Raw genomic sequence first — 25,298 nt, 5'->3', positions numbered from 1 at the left:
CTTCATCCAATGTTATATCAGAGTATATGAAATTCCCCCTGAGGCCTGTGTTGAAGCAGGACCTTGGTAATGTGTATGTGTATGTTGATGGGACACTTACGTGACACAGTCTGCTGCACTGAGTTCGAGCGTCCCACACTTGAAGGTGTTTTCCTAAACACTCTTGTCAAGAGATGGGCCCGTTCGTTTAGACTGTAGTGAGAGGAGAGGAAGAGCCATGACCACACAGCAAATACACACACTACAGGGAATTAATAGAGAAACGTCTCTATTCTAACTGATACACATCTACACTTGAGGCCACTGGGAAATGTATTTTAATCAGTGCCTGAAACTATTCACACATCTGAGGCAGCATGGTGATGAGGGAGCCCTTCATCCTGCAAGTGTCCTTGAGTAAAACACTGCAGTGTACCAGGTGAATTTCTCCTTCACGGATGAACACACAGTAGATATGCACAGATCAATAAGACAATAAAATCCAAGTGGCTCAGAAGGGTGGTAGGAGGTGGATTTAATATTGCTTCTGACATTCAATTTAACTCAACCGTAATTTATGAACCGCCTGCAGGGTAACAGGGCATCCACAGTAAACGACTCCTCACTCCCCACTCCTCTTAACTCCCCCCTTTCCAAGAAGACTGGATCCTCTGTTCTAAGACCACACGCCGTCATGGCTCCTCTCCTCCCATGACCAAAAATAACAGCCTTTTCCAGATTTTGCACACATGCACACACACTTAGTTTGCATGCTTCTCTCTAGTCTAATCATCATTTTTACAGCCATTAAAATTGCTAGACAACGGTATTAAATGCCAATATTTCACATGGGGAAGTTATATTTTGACAATTTTATTACAAGCAACAAGATTTTTGAAATCTTATCTGCCAACAGAGGATTAAATTCATACAAAAGGGCTTCCCTGGAACTAATATAGCATTGGTGATGATCAACAAAGTAGTTATGGAGGAAAAAAAACTTCCCTCCCCGAAGTTAAAATTTGGAGCAAGCAGATAGGAAATTCTTTACACTGTATGTGATTGTTGGGAACTTTCACTGGAGTGTGAAAAGGAAAAAAGGATAGGTTCTGAACTCTGTTCAAGCTGTTTTTGGCCAAAAAAGTCACTACGACTCATGCTGTCCGTTTTCCCCATGTGATGGTTCATTCTCACCGCGCTGATTCAAAGTGGTCCAAGGATGTGCTCTGTTTGAACTCTTCCCTTGAGACACTCCTGGACTCTACCTTTCCACCTCGTTCCCATGCCTACCCTAAGAACTAAAACACAGATGTGCTCTTTTCCATTTTGCTTGCTTGTTTCCCTGCTGAAACCTCAATTTACTTCTTATACTCCAAATGGAGAAGGCCCAAAGCTCCTGGGTCTGAATGCAGAGTCAGTCCAGGACAGGGCCTGGTGTGAGGGTCTGGGGGAGCACTGTGGTTACCAACTCATCCCTTCACAACCTGACAACATACCTCAGAGCTGCCCAGCTCCTTTCAAGAACCAAAGCTGCTCTGAGAAAGCAGCTGGCCTCGGTTGACTCACATCTGAATCATTTTACAACATGTTTTAATATCAGATTCTTAGACAACTCTGTATGTATACTAGCTGAGAGTGGTGGGAAAAGTACTTGGGTTCTTTAGGTAAGCTGCACACACACACACAAAAAAAAAGAGACTCAAAATGCTAAAATCTTCAGGGCAAGTCCTAAAATTAACATTCATTTACATCAGTCTGCTGTATTATTATTAAGTAAAAGTGCTTGTCCTGAATGGAATGAATCCTTCTAGAGCAGTATTTCTCAAATGGGGGTAACGTGTAGACCTGGGGGTACTTGAGGGCACTCCAGGGGGTAGTTGAGATTTTTTTAAATATATGTTAAAAAAAAAAGCAATAAATTCAAAAGCCTTTAAAAATGGTTCAGGGTTTTTTTTAAGCTGGGTACGCCCTAACCGTTAGGGTTGAGAAAAAGGTTGAGAGCCACTGTTCTTGAGTGAAGTATTCTAATTCCTATCCATATGTTTTCTGGGCTGTTGCTGCCAAAAAAATTTGTTGTAAGTAGTTTTTTAATATTGTAGCTGCGGAAGATGAGGCTGCTCAGTCAGTTTCATCTATAAAAAACATTGTATTTCAACTATAGATCATTATAAAGTAAATTAAGTTAAAATGTCAATAAAGGAGACAAATAGAGGTAGTGAAGGAAAAAAATGCTTCTAAATGTGAGGGTTTGAATTGAGAATGTGAAAAAGAAGAACTAGAACTAGAACTATAAATTTCCCTCTTCAGGAAAGAGTGCAGTCAGTTCTAACACATCTATAGTAACACGACAAGACTAAGTCACAGCAAGACAACTACAGGCAAATCCAGTAAACACACCAGGTCCGTACAGCAGTGCAAATTCATCCACCTATGAAGCAATCCAGTGAGAGGAGCGAAGAAAAAAATGGACATAAGAAGAGAAATAAATTTTCTAAATGATACCAAGCACAAAGAGGAATGAGTAATTTGAAGATTAACAGAGAGAGTTGTGAATTAAAAACGGATGAGATTCACTCCAAAGCAGCTAGTGGAGGTGCACACAGGTCATTTGAGGTCAAAGTTCACACAGTGTGACAGTGCAAACTCAGAAACTACCTCTGTAAGCTTGTGACAACTCGGGCTCTATTGGACCTCAGCCTTGGCTTCAGCCCTATGGATGGTGCCACAGGGGAAGTAGGGATATTGTTTTATTTCATACATACAAATCCACATCTACACCTATAAAACCCAATCTGCACATATAAATATAGTGGCCATCTATATAACAACAGAATATTCTTTAAACTAATTGGAGTCATTCTACTTTAATAAAATCATCAAAATATAACTAAATATAAATCCAGTATCTCAGAATAGTTTGCATAGCATTTCATATACCTGCGGCCACTGGCATCACGAAGTACAGCTGCTCCTGGGTCAACAGCCCGAGCCTCCAACTCCTGCACCTCCTCTAGAAGAGACTTCCTCACAGTGCGCCGCGTGCTGCAAAGCAGACACAAACTCATCAGACTTATGAAAGATAGTTTGAGTGTTCAACTTTGCCGGGATGTGCAATTTATAAAATAAAGTGTGCTCAAGAGTTGACATAGGCTCAGTATGGGTTATATAAACGCTTCAGTTAAGTTAAATAGTCTCTGTATGGAGTTTCCATGTATTTATATTGAATGTGTTCTACTTACGCTGTCCAAGCAAAGTCTTTGAGTAAACACGCAGTAGGCACCAGGACCAGGCCCAGCCAGAAGTGCCAGCACTGCATCACTCTGCCAGCCTGCAATGACAACACACAGGCTCTATTTATTTCGCCCCTATATTAATTCAAATTGAGTATTAAGTCATTTTTCTCTTGAATGAGCACAGAGAAACATGTGGTATAAGCAGAGAGAAATGTGAGACAAAGCACAGTGCAAGCCATACAGAGCTTAAGAAATCACAGTGGTCCAAAGCTGAATGCCCATAACGTTAGCCAAGCATATTTAAGAGTGTTCTCACACCCCGTATCTACACCACAAACTGGATTTAGCGCAGTAATCCCACAGCTGAAATACATTTCTATGATGCCAAAAGATAAAAATGCTTGTGAAGCAACCACAGATCCTACTACCTTTCTCTGCACTGCAGCTGCAGCCAGCCTCTCTGACCTTTGACCCTCATCTTCAGTCTGTCTCCAGGGATTAATCATGAATCTAAGCCCTGTTTCAATTGGTCCGTCTCTGTCTCCCTGCCTCTTACTCCTACACATCTCATTCCCTCCAGTTTTACTCTTTCACAACTTCCTTCCATTATTAGTGTTGGTATCTTCTGTTGCTTGTCCTTGCCTGCTTTTCTTTTCATTGCCAGATATCTCCCCTTGGGTTACTGTATCCATGAAAGCTCTGTGACATTTCACAAGCCTAACTCTTTTGTTCTAAGCGTGAAGTCTAAAGTCAAAAGTTGAAAACACTTTATGCACCATGACGTCCTTAACATGTACTGCATTATTGCCTGTATCACGCGTTTCCTGTTTTGCACTTGGATCCAGCAATATAGAGTCAATTTGGCTCCTCAAGGGGAAGGCAACAGGAGGAATTGATCGGAAAGTTATTAGGAGTTATATCCTGCAGCAGATGGAATCACAACCACAGTGTAGATCATCCAACTGGACTTTGCTAGTAACAAACACACACACATTTTACAGCACTGGACACACTGTATATCACATGGCCTTTATACATGGTGAGAATGGAGGACCGTTAAGTGATTTTTTTACACTTTGTATAGCCATAGAAACAGGCTCCTGGTTTCCACCACTTCACAATCAACACAAATCACCAAATAGTTGGATACCCTTAGCACATTAATGTTGACTTACAGCAAGTTAGACACAGCTATTCTGAGAGGAAATATACAGCTCTTTTCCACTACCATGTCCCCCATGGACAGATGGAAATATAGATAGCAAGAGCAGGAAGAAATAAGAGAGGCAATAGGGTAGTTAGAGGGGGTGACGGAGGGTTGGGGGAGTTGTGGTTGAGTGTCTCTGACCATTCCCCAGTTAGTCTGAGCAGCTGCAGAGATATTTGACCGCATTCCTCATTTCTGACACAAATTGAATTAATGGGCTAAGGGGAGCTGAAATGGCCTATTCCCCTTCCCTTACCCACTGCATGGGGCAGCTCACCCCCCCCCCCCCCATCCCTAAATTCTCGAATGAGTCTCTCAATCAAGGAGTCTACTTGCTTGCTTTCCTCACCCCCACTGGACCCTCATCACCACTAGCAGCAGCAGCACAGGCAGCCCACCCATTTGAGTCAACACCTCCACAGAGGGCAGTAAAAGACTGGGGCTCGGGTGACACGCAGCAGGTGCGGGAAGCCTGGTGAGAGGGGCTGGAGGGGCATAAATCTCCCCCAGGGTTCCAGCAGTGCTGACATGGAACACCCAAGAGGTGAGTCTCAAAGGCGCCATGTATTGCTAACCCAGAAGATAGGAGGGGCAGGTGATGGAGGTTACAGAGAAGATGTGTAGAGGACACCCCCCATTACTGAAATGAGTGGCACATGTTTACAGAGAGTGTACTTGCCTGGCCCAACATGTCGGGGGCAATGGGGATGATGGGCCAGATGGCTGAGTAGACAGCGAAGAAGACCATCCAGAGCACCATGCTTCCCCACACTGCAAGGTGGGAAAACTACAACAGGAAGAAGAAGGGCATAAAGGGATGGAGTAAAGGAGAGGATGGAGATTAAGACACAGAAAAGAGAGACAGTGTGAGGTCAAATAGTTTACATACAACTCATCTGAATATAGACAACCTTTCCCTCCCTCCTTCTCCTGTCTTCATGCTGCATGCTCTTTGATCTGCTGTAAGTGGACACTGTGTGAATTCCACTGGGACCCTGCTTCATTACTGCCAGGCTGTTGTGTGGACAGCTGAACGGACAAAGGTGTCAGCGCCTCTCTGTCCATCCTGCCATTCTCCCTCTCTCTCCTGTATAGCAGTGAGCCAGATTCAAATTATCGCATAAACTATTGCAATTTTCCAACTATACACATCTTGTGTTGATACGCACAGTTTGAACTGGATATCAGGCCCGGCTCGTAGCTTTGTTTAAATTATTTAATCTGATATTTCCTTGTTTAAAAATGAATTTTTTGAGCCATTTTTACTGAAGCAAAGTTTATATAGAGTTGTTCTGTTTCTACTTATATATGCTGCAGTCACCTAATATAATGCATAATTGCATTATCATAAGATATCTGGCCTTAATCTAGGGTGAAGTGGGTTCATTGCTCTTAACCTGTGTAACTGTTGATCACTTAGGACAGAGACATAGCTCATTTCAAATTTCTCAACATTTCTCTGTGTCTGTGTCTCTGTCCCAGATAACTTATTTCTACAATTTCAGTGATATCGGCTGCTATGTCTGAATTCTGCTAATTCAGTGTGCCAATGTAGTCTAGATAGGAAACATTGTTTAAAAAACAAGGACATCTGTGTTAAATGTTTTCACCTTAATTTCTCAATATTTAGTATTAATCTAACAGATGGTAATGTTTTCTGTAATGACCACCCTTCATGTCAGTGGGTTAAAGAAAATCCAACACTTCCAGTGACATGAATAGAGAAAGTGTTATTAAATTTTTTTCCCCAAAGTTAATGGCAAGTGGATAAGTTAAAAATAATGCACAAGGGCTAGGGAAAGAAAGATTTTGCTTTCCTTTGCAACATGTTTCGAAAAGAAGCGCAAGCAAGTGCAGTTTGAGGAACCTCAAAGATCTGCCGCAAGGTCAAGGTAAGCCACAACTTTTCCCAAGTATTTCCTGACTATGAAGCATTTAGACCAGGTTCTGTGAAAACTTCCCAGAGCTGGCCCCCTCCTCCACTTTATTTATCAACAGCCGGGTAAAATACACTGCATGTGGTGTGTGTGGCATATTAGAGCGTGTTAACGTTCTCACCCTGGTCCAAGCAGTGGTCTCCATTCCAGCTTTCAGACACACTGTAACTACCACATACTACACACACACACACACACAAAAAGAGGGGAGAGGGAGGGCAAGTTAAAAAAAAAAAAACAAAAAACAGAGAAACAGGATTAGTTTGTTGGCAACAGCAAAGATAATAAACATTAATGTTTTGTAGCAAATGCAGCAACCTCTGCTAAAAAAAACTCAGGACCTCCTTTCCTCACCTACACAAACACACACACGATACAACAAATAAACAACACTGATATTCACATCAGACTATTTGGAGTGAAATGATAGCAACAACGAGTGATCTGAATGGCAAGAAAAGATGGATGAAAAACATAGGAGACAGGCTGGCTAGACAAGATGAGATTGACTGGAGACTTGAATATAGCTGAGGAAGTTGCATAGCATGCATGCATACACAAAAGTTGTGCAGATGCAAAAAAAAAAAGCATGAAAACATCTCAATGCCAAAATACACAGAAAGGAAAAAAAACCCAAACAAAAACACACATAGTAAATTCAAGTTAATATACTTACAGTATAAACCATATTTCCCACAAACAGATAGTCATTTCCCTGGCCATTGTGGAAAGGAGAGTCTGTGGGGAACCAGAGCACAGATACCTCATGACAAACTGATAGCAGCCACAGATTGGAACTTCAAGGAGCTTCTTCAAGAAGTCACTTACCATGCTCTAACATTTTGAGTGGAAACCAAAACAGAATAATTGAATGAATCAGTGCATTGATACAATGTCCCCAAAACACCTGAGCGATAGAAATGGAGAAAAAGAGAGAAGGACAGAAAGAGTGAGGGGAAAATTGTCAGAAACATGTCAGAGCACACTGCTGCCAAAGTGCATTTATGTCCTCTAATACATAAAAAAAACAGCCATTCCTTACAGTGAAACACAACTTTCACTGTGTCTTTGCCATCAAAAGTGCCCTCCTGTACTGTACTGTAGACACACGTGTACGCGCACGCATGCACACGCGCACACACGGTACGTTAGGTTATGTTGCTGGTGTACCCTCTAAAATGAAAGACTTCCTTATTCTGGTCCTATGAATCTCATTAGTTGTTGCCATGGAAACATCCCGGTCTCCATGCCACACTTGTTTACTCGCTGGCGTCCCAAACAAACAGCAGGCATCACTCATCAATCCCACAGACAAGCCACAAGGTGTGGATGCAGAGTGCAAAAATGACAGATTTAGCTTTGATTTCAGACGTGATGTGTTTGATGACCCTCAGTGCTCGTGCGTATACCTTGGTGTTGAAGCCCTCTGCATTCTGGGTGATCCGATAGAGCTGCGGGAATCTGAGCATGTTCTGCTGGCTGCATGGCCGGTCAAATATGCCCAAAGTGAACGGAGGCAATGCAGTAAATATCTGGATCACACACAGGGCACATGTTCAACCATTAACACACAGTATGACAGAGTTGTGTGTACACAAACACACACACTTCAGCCAGCAGGACAATCAATGTTCATATCAGACTAAATGCAATTGTGTTTGAAATATGTGGCCCATCAAGGCATCTGAAATCAGACATTTAAGTACAAGCAGAAGACGAAACGCACTCAGACACTCATACAAATATCTTTGGCATGCAGAAAGAGCAGCGATAAGAAGAAAGTGGATTGAGAGTGATGGCGAGATAAATGAAAAGCAAGAGAGAACAGTTAAAAGCAGCTATGTAGAACAAGAAGGTGGTACTAGGGGAGCAGAAAAATGGAAAAGAGTGAAAGAATGACTTGAGATGGTGTTAGGGTGGATACTCACCACATTGTAGAGGCCTATACACCAGCGCTCAAAAAGGATCTGGCCAGAGAACCCATTCACAAAGGCAAACCAGAGCTGGGACACAAAAGAGGGATGAGAAGGAATGAGAGGAACAATAGTGGAGGGTAAAGCAGCCTCAGGGAGGTACTGATAGGCAAAAAAGCAGGGAGAGGCGGTAAAATGTATGCCTGCTCACACATTAACCATTAGAAAGCTGTGTTAAGTTTAATGGAGAGATGAGAACTCCTGCACGCTGTTGGTCAGAGTACGTTCAGGTAAGAATGTGGGGCCTGACAGGCGTCTCAACTACTTCTAACTTTGGAGCTCTAGTTGGAGTGAGGTGTTGACCACTGTGAGTTTCAATCAAGAGCTTTATTGAAGATAGTCACAGTGATACAAGCACAAACTCAGCTTAGGTTTGGCCAAAAATTTGAAAAACACTGATGTAATCGATTCCAAGCTCATTGGAAAACATCTCAAATAAAAGAAGCAAATATCACCTGTGCAGAAAGAAGCAACGTTTACAATAATCATTGGCAGGTCTGGCTGTGTTGGCCAGAGGCAAAAAGAGATGAAGATAAAAGTTATATTAACTTGGCAATGGCATCTATTTTTCATTGATTTTAAAATATAAAATATGCTCATATAGTAGCTGCTCTTCCTGTAGCTCCATTTAACCATCTGGCATTGAGTTTTAAAAGCATTCCTCACGCAAACTGTGGCTGGCTCCGCAACCCCTCTCTGACTTTATGGAAGTTAATTGACTGAAACAGTGCCGAAATGTGACTCTGGCCCAGGGGAAACCTTCATTAACGCCTTCCTCATTCATACACACACAGTCAGGGAGCAGACACGGGCTTATCTGAGGGCAGATAGAAAAAATGTTTGGGGCTGGTGGGTGTTGTGGCATTCCTGGGGCATACAGTGGAGCAAACGGCCTAGGGGTGAGGTCAGATACACAAAAAAACACTCACACACTCACACCATCCTCATTATTCTGTCTCCACTAAGTGGACAGAGACAGTCTCTAACCTTTGGCCCAGAGCGCCCTGCAGGGAGCCAATCATGTGAGATAATCATGGAAGCACAAACACACGCACACAGGCACACAGTGGCGGTGTGAGAGGGACAGTGGTCCACAGGCTTGGGCTCCCATGAGGACCTGCACCTGCTGGCATCCTTAATGTCAAACCGTGGGTGAGGGAGGTGGGGGGGCAGAGCACAGCTGACAAACACCCATCATAACAGACAGGCTGGGGCTGGAGTTTGCCCCTTCATCACACACATTTGAACAGAAAAAATGTGTGTTTAGATCAGCAGTGATGAGATCCTGGCTCCAAGGGTCGCCTGCTTTGTCTATATGTGTGCATGTGTGCGTGTACAAGAGACAGAAAGCAGACACCAGACGGCCACCTCGTCCATCACTGTCAGACATGTCGACAAACAGCTGCAAAATGTCTCTGTTAATGTAACGTGTGCGTGTGTCTTTGTGTGAGTGTATGTAAAAAGGACAGGGTGTGGTGGCAAATCTGTTACCTCTATAATGTAGAGGACCACATTCTTATAGAAACAGTAGAGGATGCACTTGGTGACCCGGTTGTAGCTCCACGCACCGTGGACCAATAACAGCTTCTCAAGGTAGGAGAACTGCCAATCAGAGACAGAGAGAGACTTTTCAACTGTTGGGGGGAAAACAAAAGATAACCAGAGACATGAAGTAGAAAAGAACTCATGTCAAGAATGTCAGACGGAGAGAGGAGGTGAGCAAAGGGGAGGCTGACTGATAAAGATAGGTTGAGCAAGATGCCCAAGGGCTGCATGATAAACAACTCTTAAAGCGACAGAATGTGTTTGTGAGAGACAAGATGCGAGCATTTCACCCTGTCCACATTCCCACTGAGCTGTCATTGTGAGCTTAAATGGATATTCAAAGAGTCAGTGATATGGGTTAGGGTTAATGATAAGGATATAAAACAAATAACTGATAAATGAATAAAATAACTATTCAGCTGTATTTGTCAATTAATTTCTTTGATAAATAAAAAAAACACTTAAAATTGGTACTTTTTCTTTTAAAGGTAGTATAAAATGTTACTAATCATTTAAGTGACCATTTTGTAAAATTGCTCCTGGAAAAATAACAAATTTTCTTCCTTTACTAAGAAAACACAAAACTATACATTTTCTTTAATAACTGCATGTTTGTATTAAAAATGTGATGCCTCGCTGACCTCTGTAAGTCAATTTTCCTTTCAGCTGCCCCCCCCCCAAAGCGAAGTCAAAGGTCATGTCAGCTGAGCTGTGAGCAGGTAAGGATTCAGTGTCTTGCCTAAAGATACATCTGCGAGTGGGCAACCTAACATTTCTAAAGGCTGTAACATATCAGCATGACCCTAAACACCACATGAATGACTGTCTTCTGTGAGTCTTCATGCTAACCCTAACCCCCCACCTGTGCTATGGAGTAGTCAGAGGAATTGGTGGCCTGCATGCCCTCGTTGCCGCTGATGCCCACTCCGACGTGAGCCGTCTGTATCATGCCCACATCGTTTGCACCATCACCTATCGCCAGCGTGATGGCCTTCACGTGTTTCTTAACCATGTCGACAATCTCTGACTTCTGCAGTGGAGACACTCTGAAGAACAAAGAACAGGAGGAGATGGACAAGAGATTGTGGTCTCATTTAAATGCATACAGCTGTCCATTAAAAGGGGCACAAAATTATAGAGCGCTGCGAGAAAGAAAGAAAACAAGGAAAAAAAAACTCTGATAAAAGAAAAAACAAACAACTATTAGGAGAGAAAGAGTAGTCTGGGAAACTAATAATGGGAAACAGTTGAAAGGGGAAAAAGAAAGAGATGGATGAGCGGCTGGCACGACACTGTTTACTGCTCTTCGCAGGGTATTAGGAAACAATGATTCACTGTTCTGCTAATAAGACTCTGCATAGCTCACGTTTGATGTGTTTACATATGATCTGTGTGTGCATGCCCGCGGTACATCTCAGTGTGTGTGTTCGCTGAGCTTCCAGTGGTACTCCACCCTCTTGACCTGTATCTCGGATTCTCTATCTATAACCGGTTCTGTCTCTCCAGGGACAACTGAGGACCAAGTGAGGCTCGATTACAGGCACATCCCTTCAGGGCCACAGACAGACCATGGTGAGGTGTTCTGCCGCACTGGTTGCAAGTACTATGTTCCTTTGTTTTGTTTTTCCACTTTACAGAGCAAGGTGTTGCATCTGTGACATGGCAGCCTCCATCTCATGAGAGAGAGAGAGAGAAAAAAAAAAGTAATTGGTGTGTGCTGGAAAAAAATTTAAGTCAAGTGGAGTTGATAGTAGAGATGGTGCCTTTTTGTTGTGATTTTGGTAACTGTGCATGTTTAAACTGAAATAAAAAAAGTGACATGCTAATTTTTAAGTCTCTATTTTTGAAAGGAACTTTTTTCTTAAATATTAGTTTATTAGTTTGTGTTGTTCATGTCTTTTTAACAGACAGAGTCAGGAAGAAACAGACTGGACGGGTAGTGATGTTGGAGGGGGTTATGTGAGAAAAATCCAACCTAACCATACACAGTGTTTATGTTCTTAAATGCTCCACTCAAGACCCAGAAACTAAGACTGAATTGGTTGATCTCTGTTTTCAAAACATGCTTTGGGTGAGGAGGCATTCCATCTGCCAGCTCACTTTCATTCACATGTGCACAGCTTAAGTGAGTCTTGTCTTTATTACCTGCAACCTGTACAGTGAAAACAAATAGATCTCCAGAGGAGGAGACAAGGAAGAAAACTGATACTGAAACTGGGATTATACTTGTACAACAATGGAAGTTATATTTCCCACAGTTGGGGAATTGTAACCGTAGCGGCCCTGTGTACAGTATAGTTACAAAAACTGTTAGGAGAAATGTTCTTTGTTTGATTTACAATGTATTTGCTAGAAGGGAGAAAAAGAAAAATATTAATAAGCGTTATGTTTCCTGTCTTCAGTCCCCAGTTATAGTTTTAACAGTAGCAGAGAGTAGAAATGCCACATTGTGTCATTATATTTAGAGGGATTTACCCAAATCCATGTATGAAATATTTATATTACATTTCCCTGACTACAGTAATTACTTGAGCTTCAGTGATGTATTAGGTCTATCCACTTAAAAGTGTGGCCAATTCTTCCAACATCCTTGAGTTCAAGCACCTGATCCAGGAGACGAAGTCTGTAAAAGCTCTGATAACTATATTACAAAATTAAATTATGCGCAACCGCATGAGCTATCACATGCAAACAGAATACAACTGGATGCTTTAATGAAGATATTACAAAATTTAATTATGAGAGGATGTTGGACTCCCTGCTTGTATAAACACAGACACACACACAAACACGTAAACACAGGCTGGATTCTATGGGTCACATAGATGCTGTATCTTCGGTGAATACGTATGTACGATCATGTCCGGGTCGAGATGGAATCAAAGCTGGGTGGTCCGCTATGCTTTCATACATTTGTGTGTGCAAAAACATACACATACACATACACAAACACACACTCCTCCCACCCACCACTGCACACGTACCACAAGATATTTCCAGTGGAAAACTCAGACAGTCTTCGCCTCTGAAGTTGTTGCTGAAGGATGGGATCAAGCTCTGCCCTTTGTTTTTCCTGTTTCTGCGTCTGAAGTGTGTACAAGCTCGTCTGATCGCAAATCTCTCTTTATCTCGCTCTCTGTGTCTCGCTCTACCTTTCCTCTAAACACTGCTAACAACGTCTGGGACTGTGTAAAGTGGCACTGGAGAGATGAAAGGCTTCTGGTGCTCTTTGCACTGGAACTGAGTAGAAAATAAGCAGCTGCTAAGGCCTCCTATAAACAAATGCACAGTGAAGTCAGGAACCCATGCGTACGAGTGCCCTCCACTCCGCTGCCCCTGCGACGCATACACGTTTCCAAACTATGAACCATCATGCCCTTACAGCAGATTCAACCTTATCTTAAAGACACCTCTATACTTCAAAGTCAAAACTGTAGCTCATTATGTTCAAGCACTTTATTAACAGTTCAGTGCCCCAGATGCACAAACACACTCATTACAGGAGTCACCTTAAGACCTGGTTCCCAGCACAGGGATCAAAACCTTTACTTAATTTACTCTCCTCCAAAGAAACTCTCATTTGCTGTTTTCAAACTGCTCAGCAAATTAATCTAATGAGGCCTCTATTGACTCAGTAAAATAAATATTCTGAGAAACTCATCATTACTATATATTACGCAGTCCCCTCTCACAAACTACAAATATCAACCAGTCAATTGCTATTTACTACTTCTTATTTACTTTAGTTAAATGTCAGGACATTTAAGAAAAGAGGAACATTCTGCAAGTTTTAATATTGTTGAAAAACAAGCAGCTGTAAACGGACAAACTGCAAAAATGAAATATGAGACAAGCAAATCCAAAAACTGTGTTCTGCTCAGCAGGAACTTTTTCGGCTATGCTTAACAAACGAATGGCTATGTTCTCGAAAAAAAAAAAAAAGGGGTGAAATCTTCAAATGTACAAAACCTTCGATGAACAGACTGAACTAATAACTAATTAAAACTCTTCAGTTTTAATCTCATATAGCCTGCTCTGCTAATTATTAGAACCTGCAGTTTGTTCGTTTGCACATTTTCTAAGTTAAAAGCACACTATTGATTTGAGTACCATAAATATCTGGTAAATTTAAAATTTGGTTTCATGGGCACATTTTGATCTGCATTTAAAAAGAATGTTTGATACCGAAACCCAGTCGGGGAAGGCAGAGAGAGAAATAAAGGGCAAAGAGTGCAGAGAGCGCGAGATGGAGGACACAAAGCTAGAGGCTGTTTGCAAGGCCTGCAAGACCTGAGTCCGGATATGGAATGGATATGCAAGAAAGTCAATTACTTCCCTCCTGGCTGTACGCACATGCACATGCATACACAGACAAGAGACGAGTGGAAACTCTTTTATTAAACATCACAGCTGGCGCTGAGTGGAACATGACCAAAAAAAGGGAACAAGCAGTAAACATCCTACGAACAGAGTGCACTTTGTATCAATGGAAACGTATAATGGCAACGTCTCTGTGTGTGTCTGCATGTGTGTAAGAGTCTATTAGTGCCCTGGTGTAGCAGCAGTAAGTGAGTCATGACTTTGACATTTCTGTGCAACTGATTGTATTACATTACTCCCGTTGTGTAGTGGGGCAGCCTTTTATCATCCTCATTCATTTGCTGACCGTGGGCAATCGACAACCTTTACCAGCACATGCACATTCAGGTATGCATGCCTGTGTAAGACACACACATAGACACTCTCTATTATGTTAAGAACAGCGTAAGAATAATCTATCTATGGTGAGAGCCGCCCATTTTTATTCCAGCTTGAGTTTCTTATTTTTTGACGAACAAGGACTTTAGGGATAAGCCAATATTAGACTTTTGGCAGATAACAAGATTAGTGTCATAGATCGTTTCTAATTTGTCTTTACAGCAAAAACAGGTGCAGGACAAAAAGGAGCTAATGGGGATTTACGTGAAGACATTGCAGGCCAAAACCTTGAATTAAAATGCTTTTGGGAACTTGCAAATTTCCATATGCTGACAACATCCCTCTTTTGTCTTTGAACATAGGGGTTTACCCACAACAATGTAATGATGCTGTGTATTTGTAAATAATATGTAATATATAATGTATATCAGATTAAAATTACAGGCTGTGTCTGGACTTCCTGCAGACTGAGGAATTTCATTTTTTTTCTGGCCACAAGACAAAAAAAAATAATTGTCCACATTGACATTTGTTATATCGTTTGTGCATATTTTCATAGGACTTCCTGCTTTGTCCTTTTATGGGCAGCAGGCACTGATTCCATGCTCTATTTAGACAACATGAAATTTCATAAAAAATTACCATAACAAACTGTCATTTCCTTTTCGTTTAAGAGCGTTCCACTTAGTGCACAAAGGATACATTTTTATTAATGTCCTCCAAACATATGCTTGCTGAAATATCAATTGAAATATAACTGAAATGCTGAAAAAGTAAAGCATAGAATTTGATTTATGTTGTGCTTTGCTGACTCTGAATTCAATACTTTCCCCCAGTTTTTCAGTCCTGTATAGATACTCTGTAATAAAGCCCAACTGTGGATTTTTATGCATGTGTAGTTAATGAGTCGCCCTTACCGGCAGCAAATGACAGCCTTGCAGGACAAAGCCAAGTCAAGGAAGGCCTGGCGGAGCTCGAAGGACAGCGCATATTTCAGTGTCTGACCATCAATGATGAGCGCCAGGTCATTTTCCTTCCTTAGAGAGTCACCCAGCAATGAGCAGTGAGCTGTTAGGGTGGCACGAGTAGCCTGCAAGAACAAACCCATTTTTAGTTAAGATGATTCTTGGAGTAACACAACAAGACAATCTTCTAACCAGAGTCAAACAACAAAGCTTTGTTACTTAGGTGAGAGTGTAGCAATGCATGTCAAATATAAAATAAATACTGCAATGAAGTATGAAAAGTATGAAAAAAATTAAATAAATGTGTGTGTGTGTGTGTCACAAGGGGGCAGCACGGCAGCTGTTGCAGTTTCCCCACAACAAGAAGGTTGCGGGTTTGGTTCCCGTGCCTGGGCCTTTCTGTGTGGAGTGGTTGTTCGCCTCTGTTTTTGGCCCTGTGATGGACTTGCGACCAATCCAGGGTGTACTCCGCCCTCACCCAGTGTGAGCTGGGATTGGCTCCAGCAACCCCCATGACCCAGAAAGTGGTAGTAATTGATGAATTAATGTCACAAGGGCATACAAAGAACTGAACACCTGATACAACCTACAACTGACTGTCGTGACTCTCAGCAGCTTGTAGGATGACTGCAACACAACTTGGCTGTGAAGAACACAACTTACGTCTTGCACATTTTCAAAAGTTGAACCAGTACTTCATATAAATCACAAAAGTAGGGTGCAGAATCCAAGAAAAATTACTCTGTTGTTTCTGTCGACTACTGGGCCTAATCGATCATAAATATATTGCTCAGCCAGAAAGTAACTCTTTTTATTATGTGATCTGGCAGTGGCCCTTCACAACTTACCACATTTTCAGGTTATATGTTTTTCTGGGGATATTGTGGGCTCCATAGTGGTGAAAATACAAATCACACAAATCAAAACACACAGACCAATTTGTTGAAAGGTCAAAACCACTGGCAGTAAATTGAAGACATATGCTCCTTGATGTACATGCTTCTTTCATCTGGGAAAAGAATTTGCTTCTGTGTGCACTAAGCAATTAAGAATGGCAATATAAACTTCACAGTTATTGTAGATATAACAACACACTGATGCTAAAAGGTCCTGAAGCAAAGTTCAACCATGCAGTCACATCCCAAATCTTGCTCTCATGAAGTATCACATGACAAAAGGCACAACTATGGAAAAAGAAAGAATGACAAAAACAGGGTGGAATTGGTTAGACTAATATTGAGGCTAATATACTGTTCATTTATCAAGACAAAGTGTAAGTGCGTGTGTGTGAGACTGCTAACCTGCCTGAAGGGCAGTAGTTTTGGTCAGTTTTGATGGAGCTCTTGATAATACAGGAACAGGGATTAATAGAGAAAATAAACATCCCACAGAGGTGTAATTAATTCCATGTGGAGGAGCAGGCACGCTACAAGCTACCAGTCGGACCCACACGCACACATGCACCATACAACTAACTTCAGTTATGACTTCCATGGTATCCCAGTGTTACAGAGTATGATTGGTAGTCTAATAACATAAAGTTGCAATATATAACTTATCTGTTGGGTGTTAAACAGCTGCTATGTTACATAGATGTTCTTAACCATTCACTCATTCATTCATCTTCTACCAATTATCCCTTTTCAGGTCACAGGGGGTGCAGGAGCCAATCCCAGCTCACATTCGACGAGGGCGGGGTACAGCCTGGACAGGTCACAAGTCCATGGCAGGGCCGACACACAGAGACAGGCAGAGCGCACAGAGAGCGTGTTTTCATGGGGCAACAGCGCTAACCGCTATGCTGCCCTGTAAATTTGATCTTGGTTAACAATAACACATTTAAGAAATAAAAAGAACAAACTGTAAGACTTCATTTATCACTTGTCATTACATCATGTAAGAATTAGAAGTGGAATTCAAAAGTATTTCTATTGAACAGCTGCAGCTCCCGCTTGCTGTATATGAAGAGCTCTGTACATTAAGAAGTACTGAATGAATTTCAGTTAGAGCCTGATAAATCACTCCAGCACTTAAACGATGGGAAACAAATGTTTTACCCATCATACATTGGCAAGCACTGTCGCAGACAGCTCACTTATCATCTACCTAGGGACCGATTTGTTAGTTGTACATGTGGAATTCAGCTTATACACAAAATAATTAAAGGGATGACATGGAAAGAAATGCCATATACAGATTGAATTGTTTGCGGAAAAATCATCAGTTCAGCTAAACAGATAAGAATCGGCTACAAAACAACTCAACTGTAGACACAAAAGTGCACAAACATTTTAAATTTTGGCATCTTTAAGAAACTATAATGCCTGTCTCAGTGGGTTATTGGCAGCCAGCGGACCCGAGAGTCCAGTGACCTGCTGAGAGATGACTTCTGTCAAACAATCAGCATGTGCTGGAGACAATACAGCATGCGCACACAACCAAACTCACATATACACATATGTGATACAATCATGTCAACAACGCAGCCTCTCTTCTTGCCAAATAGCAACCCACTCATGTTCCCTCTACAAGTATCCCTCGTCTTCCCAAAAATTCCCTGCTCTTGTTTTCTCAGCCTGAGGCTGTATGTTTTCCTTTGTATGCCGGAATTCCTGTTTGCATTCACCTTTTCCCCCAAACAGGGTAAAGGAAAACAAAAACATAATGAAAGGATTAAAGGAGATTACAGGTTGTCAGAATTGTGAAACTCAAAAGGGACTGTGTTTGTGTGTGTGTGCGTGCATGCTTGTGTTTAGCACGTGTTTTTACAGAGGAGTGAAACACATGTATGTGTGGAACTGCACAAGGGTTCTATGCGTGTGTGTGTATGTGTGTGTGTGTGTGTGTGTGTGTGGACATGATGTGTGAAAGATAAGAATCTGACAGAATCTCCCTTTCCTCACCTTGTCACAGAGGAATGGGCATAAAACGCTTCGGCAGCACAGTGCAGCTGAAGTTTTTTTAGTAAGTGAAAAATGGAAAAACAAAACAGTGTGCATGGCATATATTTGGCTGTTGATCCTTAAAGTTATGTACAACTTTCTACATGGTGTCTGATGCCTGGAAGCTTTTCTCATCATGATATGAGCTGGAGTGAACGAGAGTGGTAAATATTAATTTAGAATTTCTAACAAATGATTTAAAGGTTTGCTGTCCAATATTCAACTTAAAATCAAACTGTGTAATGGTCATGTCGTAGAGGCACAAACATTCAGCGGCTTACCAATGAGGTGCTAATACACCACAGTGACTTGTCACAACAGGTTCAGTCAAAGCTTTAGCAGTAGCTAAGATAACCCTGGATAATAACCAAGCTAAGTCTGCAGGGATCTATAGAAGATTAGTAAGGTAACTAAGGCACAAACCCTAGTTAGTTTCTAAAGCTAACAATCAGACGCCCAGTAGATACTGCATGTCCGGACCTAACGGCTCCTCTGAAAAAGAAGAATGCTGTCTTAACATGAAAAGAAACAGCTCACAAAAGGTCCACATTGAGCTGTTAGTGCTTTCTTTAGGCGAACAAATGAGTGCAAAGAAAAGTTCACGGCCATGTAGTTTGCTTCTTTCTCACACTAAAGGCGCTGCTATTTTTGGAGATCGTGGATTTAAAAAAAAAAAAAAAACAGCTTAATTCCTTGATTGCACCACTTTGATTATGACAGATCTCATTAGCAAGCATTTTCAAGTTCCAACCAAAATAAATGTTTATTTTTCATGTGCATTTGACCTCAAAGAAGCCAGAAACGCTAACACGCACAGACACACATGCTTTGTAAACCATGTGCACAGTTCCCACTGCAAGGAATTTTATCTGGTTTATATTTGGATCACAGAATGGGCAGGGTACGGAGGCAGTTTGAGATATCACAGGTCACCTTTTCTCATTGCATACTTCACCATAAAATGCATAAGAACAAACAAACACCCTCGCCCCACTATATACACATTTCTCTCTATAAATATAAGTATAAATGAACAGAGGAAGAATGAGGTAAGTCAAATGATCCACTCCAGGCCACCCTTTCCATTCAAAGAGAACTAAATTGCTAGAGCCTTGATAACAGATGTACATGGGCAGCATATAAAACACACAAAAAATGGCTAAGATAAATAAGAGAAAGTACAAAGAAGAGAGCTGAGGTGAAAGACAGACCTGTTGAGTGAAAAGAAGGCAGAGAAAGACACGCTCATATCTGAGGTGCAGTTTCTCTCACCAGAGATTTAATATACCATTTAATTATCAGACTGTGCATCTGTGCAAACACCCACATCCTCTGTCTGCGCCAGAAATGCGCGCACACACACACACACACACACACACACACACACACACACACCGCTGACAGAAAAAAAGCAGATGCAGACACACATGTGGTCTTTAACAGAGGGAGACCTGGTGTACAAAACTCTAGTATAAATTGAAACATGCCAGAACAATAGTGGATGCATATGTGTGTATGTGTGTGTATATGAAGATGATTAATGAGCAGAAGAGAGATGTTGTTTGCTTAGGAGTTTTAATATGGGCAGTGTGACAGGAAGAGGGGGATTGTGAGAAAGTGTGATGACATGTAGATTCTTAATCATCAAGCTGATCAGGTCAATCATATGCTACTGCTTCAGGAGTAAACGTGTGTGTGTGTGTGTGTGTGTGTGTGTGCGTTTGTGTGTTCGTGTGTGTCAGAGCCAGACTCTCAGATAAAAAATAAGGTGGGAAAAAAAGAACTGTACGATGTGTGATTCAGTGTTGACTAAACTGAAGAAGACAGGAGCAAAAGAAATGTCAGTCTGTGTGTGGCATGTACTCTGAAGGTGACAGATGGTGCTTGTCACAGCTTCAGTGGCCACAAACCGTTTACCCAGGAGGCATTGCTCACAGGGTTTGTTTTGATGCAGAGGGGCACCAAAAGGAGATCACATTACTACTCATTCATCGCCTTCACATGGCTCTGCCAAATCCCCCCTTCTTCTCCCCATTTCCTTTTTTATCCAGATTGTCTATCTCCAACATGAAGTACAATAAACACTCCCCCTGCTTAACTCACAAACTCACTTGCACAAAGATAAATAATTTTTTTTTTTTTTTTGGACGTGCAGACTAACACTAACACACATTTTTCCCTTCACACACTACAGATGCTGTGTAGTCGCTTCCTCTGCACAGAGAGGGTGCTGACAGATGCAGAGGTAGTGGAGACACAAAGCACAGAATGGACGGGGTGGAGGAACCAGGACTGGCAGCTGCAAGTTCTACTACGCAGATCGCCTTCGCACTTCTCCAGCGGAAGGAGGTTACAGTGTATGTGGGGCAAGTTTTTTTATCAGATGGGAAGAGGCCAACTTTGTGGCACGATTTCGCTAAGATGTTTCTGTTTTCACTCGTGAGCAGGTTACGCTGCTAAAGGCCCAGATGTCTAAAGAAGGTGTGCTGGTATGAGTTATTTCAAGTGCAAGATAAGTGCTGCACTGAAAACTGTGTTGCTTTCATCCAACCTGAACCCCAGCCACCACTAGATTTCTCTGGAGTTGTCCTTCTGGACAGACATTCCTGTGACACTGTGTACTCAAATAATTGTACGTGCATGCGCATGACAGTGAATGTCTCTTCTCTAACATACATGCATCGCAAAAAAAATAAATAAATAAAATAAATAAATTAAAATCTGGATTCGTGCAGTTATTGTTATGGCCATTATAAACGTGAGAATATAAAACAGCTGATCTTCTCTCTTTGTGTTTAATGTGTCTCCTATTCTGTGTCATGTTTCATGCATTGCATCTACACGCACTTGCAAGTAGGTGCTACCCCAGGCACTAAAGCCTACTGCAGATCCTGCACTTGTCACATGAAAAATTCCAGCCATGACCCTTGGTTTATGTTTCATGTCATCCAGCTGTCCCCCTGTCTCTGGGTGACATATAGAAATATGGAAATACAGCCACAGAGAACTAAATTAGATCCTTTCTTTTCTGAATCTTTCACATAACAAAACATTATTCATTCTAAGATGGGAATTTCCTTTTGGTCTTTTTCATAGGAATGCACTTACACTATGTGTAATTAATCTCTGTTGAGATATTTCACAAGAACGGCAGGCATAACATTCCCTTGTGCAGGATTTAAAGAATACAAACAAATACAAATATGTATAAGCAGTAACCTAATGCTGAAAAATTTACAGAAAAAAACTGTTTAAAATGTTTTTTCGACACAGACCTATTTGATGAGCAGCCAGATATCTATTTACGGGCACAGTACAGCACATAACAGAATATAGTAGACAGGCTGCTAACACAATCTCCGAAACCATCTTAAGAAGAATCAATTTATTGAATTAACTGCATTGGTTTTGATCCTGTTTTTTTTTTTTTTTTTAAGTATAAGTAATTCTCAGGCTAAAGTGCCTTTATTGCTCTAAAATGTTCAACCAGCCTAAATCAATTGGCCCTAGTCTAAGTGGCTTTGCAGCCAGACAGCAGGTCTGACTGCTGAACAAAAGTTCACTCTCTCTTAGCTTCCAGACACCACATTGACACTAAAATGTATTTGAGAAGATGTTGGCCTGATACAGGAAAGCAAATATAAATGTCAGTTACTGACGTTCTAATGCTTTTGCACAGGGATGCTACTGAATGCAAAGTTATTCACATTGGAGTCACAAATGTCATGTCATGTTCATTATGCTTTAGACTAAGAAAACATGATTTCATGATTTAACATGAAGCAGGAAAATTATGAATGTAATGAAAGATGTCTGGTTGAAGGTTTAATACACACTTTGGGCCTACAAACTGGCTCATACACATGGACCTATAAACAAATACACACTAGGACAAACACACCCACTCTCTACATTTTATGAGCTATAATCACCTACATTTAACATATAAACAAACTCTGTAAAAGTCAACACAGTGGGATTGTGCATGTGCGTGCACATGTCTGTGTGTCAGAGTCTGGGACTGCATGTGAAAGCGTGTGAAAAAGAGCCAGTCAGACACGCATGACTTTAATCAAGTCACTGAAGTAAAGTTACGCTTGAATCCTAAATGCAAAGAACACGCAAGTGGGGTATAAATCTAATCTTGAAATGAATGTCTCAGATCTCACCAAAGCAGGAACATCAATAAGCTCAGCACATAGTCTTTACACTCTGCTGCCCTTTAACTCCATGTATGTCAAAATATGGATGTCACAAGAAAGTTGATCCTAGTCGGATATAAATAAAAAGTGCAAGAGCAAAGGGCACGTATAGTAAATAACACACTGAATGGTGGCAGCAAGCGCAGGAGAAACAGGTTCCCCTGTGACCTATTGAAACAAAACACACTAAGTCTGGTGTATAGAAATATTTAACGTAGATCTGTAGGGATGATTTAAAAATGAAAAAAAACAAACAAACAAACAAACAAACAAAAAAAAAAACAATGTGCAAACAGTGCCAGAGCATCTTTAACAATAAGAAGAACTTTAGAATAACAACATGTCAAAATGTTTGTCCTGAAATGTCACTTTCATTATTTGTGCACTGTGACAGCAACTGGCATCTGTTGTAGCAGTGAGTCCCACACAACCATCATAAACATGAGCCAGTTGAGGCTGAATGTAGCAGCAGATCATAGAATTAGTTGGCTACTGTTTTACCATTTACTGACTGATTTTAATGAATATTTTGGCACTGTCAGTCTGTCATCTGCACCGCTTTGGCATCAAGAATTGCTGAATTGCATTGGTAATGGTGTAAATAACAAATTTCTGGTTTTATAACAACGAAGATTAGAGCAAGAGCCACAAATGGAAGTGATAGCTGACTGTTTGCCTCTTTTCATCCTATTCTCTAGAGGGACACTAGAGACTTTAATTACCTGAACCTATCAGCATACAATGAGCCCCACCCACTAATTTGCCACTGGATCGCACCCCAATTCCCACGGTACCTTTCCAAAGACCCTCCGACCCCACCAACTGCTCCAGTAAACACACAACAGTCCTAATACAGTGCAATGTGTGCAAAAATGAGAAGGAAGAAGGTTATCAGGGGGAAGAGGAGGGTCTACTCACATCCAGAGAGTCCTCATTGACAATGATGAGGGACATGCCATGTGTCACCAGACGACAGGAGTAACCTGAGGAACAGAAACAGATAGAGGTAGAAAATTGGCGGTGGGAGAGAGAACTGAATAGCTCAACATAAAAACACATAAAAAAAGATGGTCATGTGCAAGTGAATCCTGCTTCATCCACAGAAAGCTACAGGCTGATAGATGAGTGGTATCAGGTAGCTGAAATCTAGTTAATGCGTTTGTAAGAAACAGGGAAAAACCAAAATGAAAGTAAACATAATTGTTAAAAATGAGAAGAGAATTTGTTGGGTAGAGAATGTCCCAACTTTTGAGCAAAATGAGAAGTGTCTACACAGAAGAGCTTGTTTCTCAACTCCTGTTCTTTTGGACTTCTTGCACAAACTGACTGCCAAGAAGAGCCAAATACACTAATCTGATCATAGTCCCCTCTACCACTGGTTGCTTGCACATTTTACTTACAGATTAGAGGCATGTATGGCATTTCACAGCCCACATAATCAAATTCTCCACAACACATACAGTTTTCAACACTGCTGCACACCAGGGTCTACGTTTCACACCATCACTGGGCTCATTCATGGCTGTCCTTGTAATCTAAAACTCGTGTTCAAGCTATAATATTTCACTTTGAGATGCAATTTGCTCACCTATGTTGATGGCCGTCTCCTGCTTGTCTCCGGTGAGGACCCAGATCTTGATGTCAGCCCTCATTAGAGTGGCAATGGTTTCTGGCACACCAGACTGGAGGCGGTCCTCAATGGCAGTAGCACCCAGCAGCATTAAGTTCTGTTGGTGGGACAGAGGAGCATGAAATATAAGATTTAAAAAGATTGTGAGAACAACATGTGGCACAGGGAGGGAAATTGGGCTAACATAAATCAAATCATATGGGCTGCAAGTTTGGACAGACATCACCAGCCTGTATGTGAGGACTCTTTCTCTGCAGAGAACATCATCCATATCTAATCTGAGGATGAGGACGATGCCAAAAGGGTTAGTTCAGCTGGTGAGGCAGCTCAATCTAGACCTCTGTACCAATGCTGTGTCTTCGTGCCAAGAAGTAACCCATTACATTTCCCTCCTTGCTTTAATTTGTTCAGCATTTAAATGCTCATGTACCCTCATTAGACACACTTGAACGCACACGCAAAGCTTGCACAGACACACGTTAACACTACTGTGTTGTTGACTCCAGGTTTTATGGGGCTTTTGGCAGGCTGGTGTGGGTAATTGCCCTTGTGGTCTCCCGGTCTGAGCTCCCCTCCTCCTCCTGTTTCCTTTTTATTTTTTTGCTCATTTCACTTTTTTTTCCTCACCTTGACTCTTTCCTCTAAATTCTTAAGTCTTGCCACCTAAAAATTCAACCCTTTCGCTGAACTAATCTGAAAACAACCAGCGTGATGTGCCTGACAATCCAATACCATCCAAACTCAACGTTTCAAGTTGAGCCATATGTCTTCATATTATGATAAAAGGAAAAACACAATTTATGCACATATAAGCTTGAGTGTATATTTTAAATTCAATACTTGGTGTATAAGAAGTGGCACCCTAGTTGTTGCTGTCAGGGTTGAGGAACAATAGAGCCACTCTGCCACCTGCTGGCAGAGCTGAGGTGTGTGTGTGAGTTTTTTTACTGTCTGCTTTGATTTCACATCAATGTATAAATACTTAGA

General features: G+C 41.4%; 1 protein-coding gene across 9 annotated transcripts in view; it reads right to left on the bottom strand.

Annotated features, from left to right (window-relative positions):
• Nucleotides 1–25,298, bottom strand: part of atp8a2 (ATPase phospholipid transporting 8A2) — a 46,499-nt gene that overhangs the window by 2,372 nt on the left and 18,829 nt on the right. For 7 of the 9 annotated variants that reach the window (XM_029529133.1, XM_029529134.1, XM_029529135.1 and 4 more), the window contains 14 exons: nucleotides 24,270–24,408; nucleotides 23,600–23,664; nucleotides 15,490–15,662; nucleotides 10,737–10,920; nucleotides 9,821–9,931; nucleotides 8,285–8,359; nucleotides 7,766–7,888; nucleotides 7,185–7,263; nucleotides 7,033–7,094; nucleotides 6,478–6,534; nucleotides 5,099–5,206; nucleotides 3,219–3,307; nucleotides 2,917–3,021; nucleotides 101–192 (listed from right to left, as the gene is read on the bottom strand). In XM_029529133.1, the coding sequence (XP_029384993.1) occupies nucleotides 101–192; nucleotides 2,917–3,021; nucleotides 3,219–3,307; nucleotides 5,099–5,206; nucleotides 6,478–6,534; nucleotides 7,033–7,094; nucleotides 7,185–7,263; nucleotides 7,766–7,888; nucleotides 8,285–8,359; nucleotides 9,821–9,931; nucleotides 10,737–10,920; nucleotides 15,490–15,662; nucleotides 23,600–23,664; nucleotides 24,270–24,408 (1,462 nt within the window). Of the gene's footprint in view, nucleotides 1–100; nucleotides 193–2,916; nucleotides 3,022–3,218; nucleotides 3,308–5,098; nucleotides 5,207–6,477; nucleotides 6,535–7,032; nucleotides 7,095–7,184; nucleotides 7,264–7,765; nucleotides 7,889–8,284; nucleotides 8,360–9,820; nucleotides 9,932–10,736; nucleotides 10,921–15,489; nucleotides 15,663–23,599; nucleotides 23,665–24,269; nucleotides 24,409–25,298 lie in introns of those variants that run through there. The other 2 variants (XM_029529136.1, XM_029529141.1) reach the window with 2 other exon arrangements.

This window comes from Echeneis naucrates, chromosome 20 (assembly GCF_900963305.1).
Source record: "Echeneis naucrates chromosome 20, fEcheNa1.1, whole genome shotgun sequence".
Taxonomy (NCBI): Eukaryota; Metazoa; Chordata; class Actinopteri; order Carangiformes; family Echeneidae; genus Echeneis; species Echeneis naucrates.
Note: the sequence above shows the minus strand (reverse complement) of the source record. Positions and strands in the feature narration are given on the sequence as shown.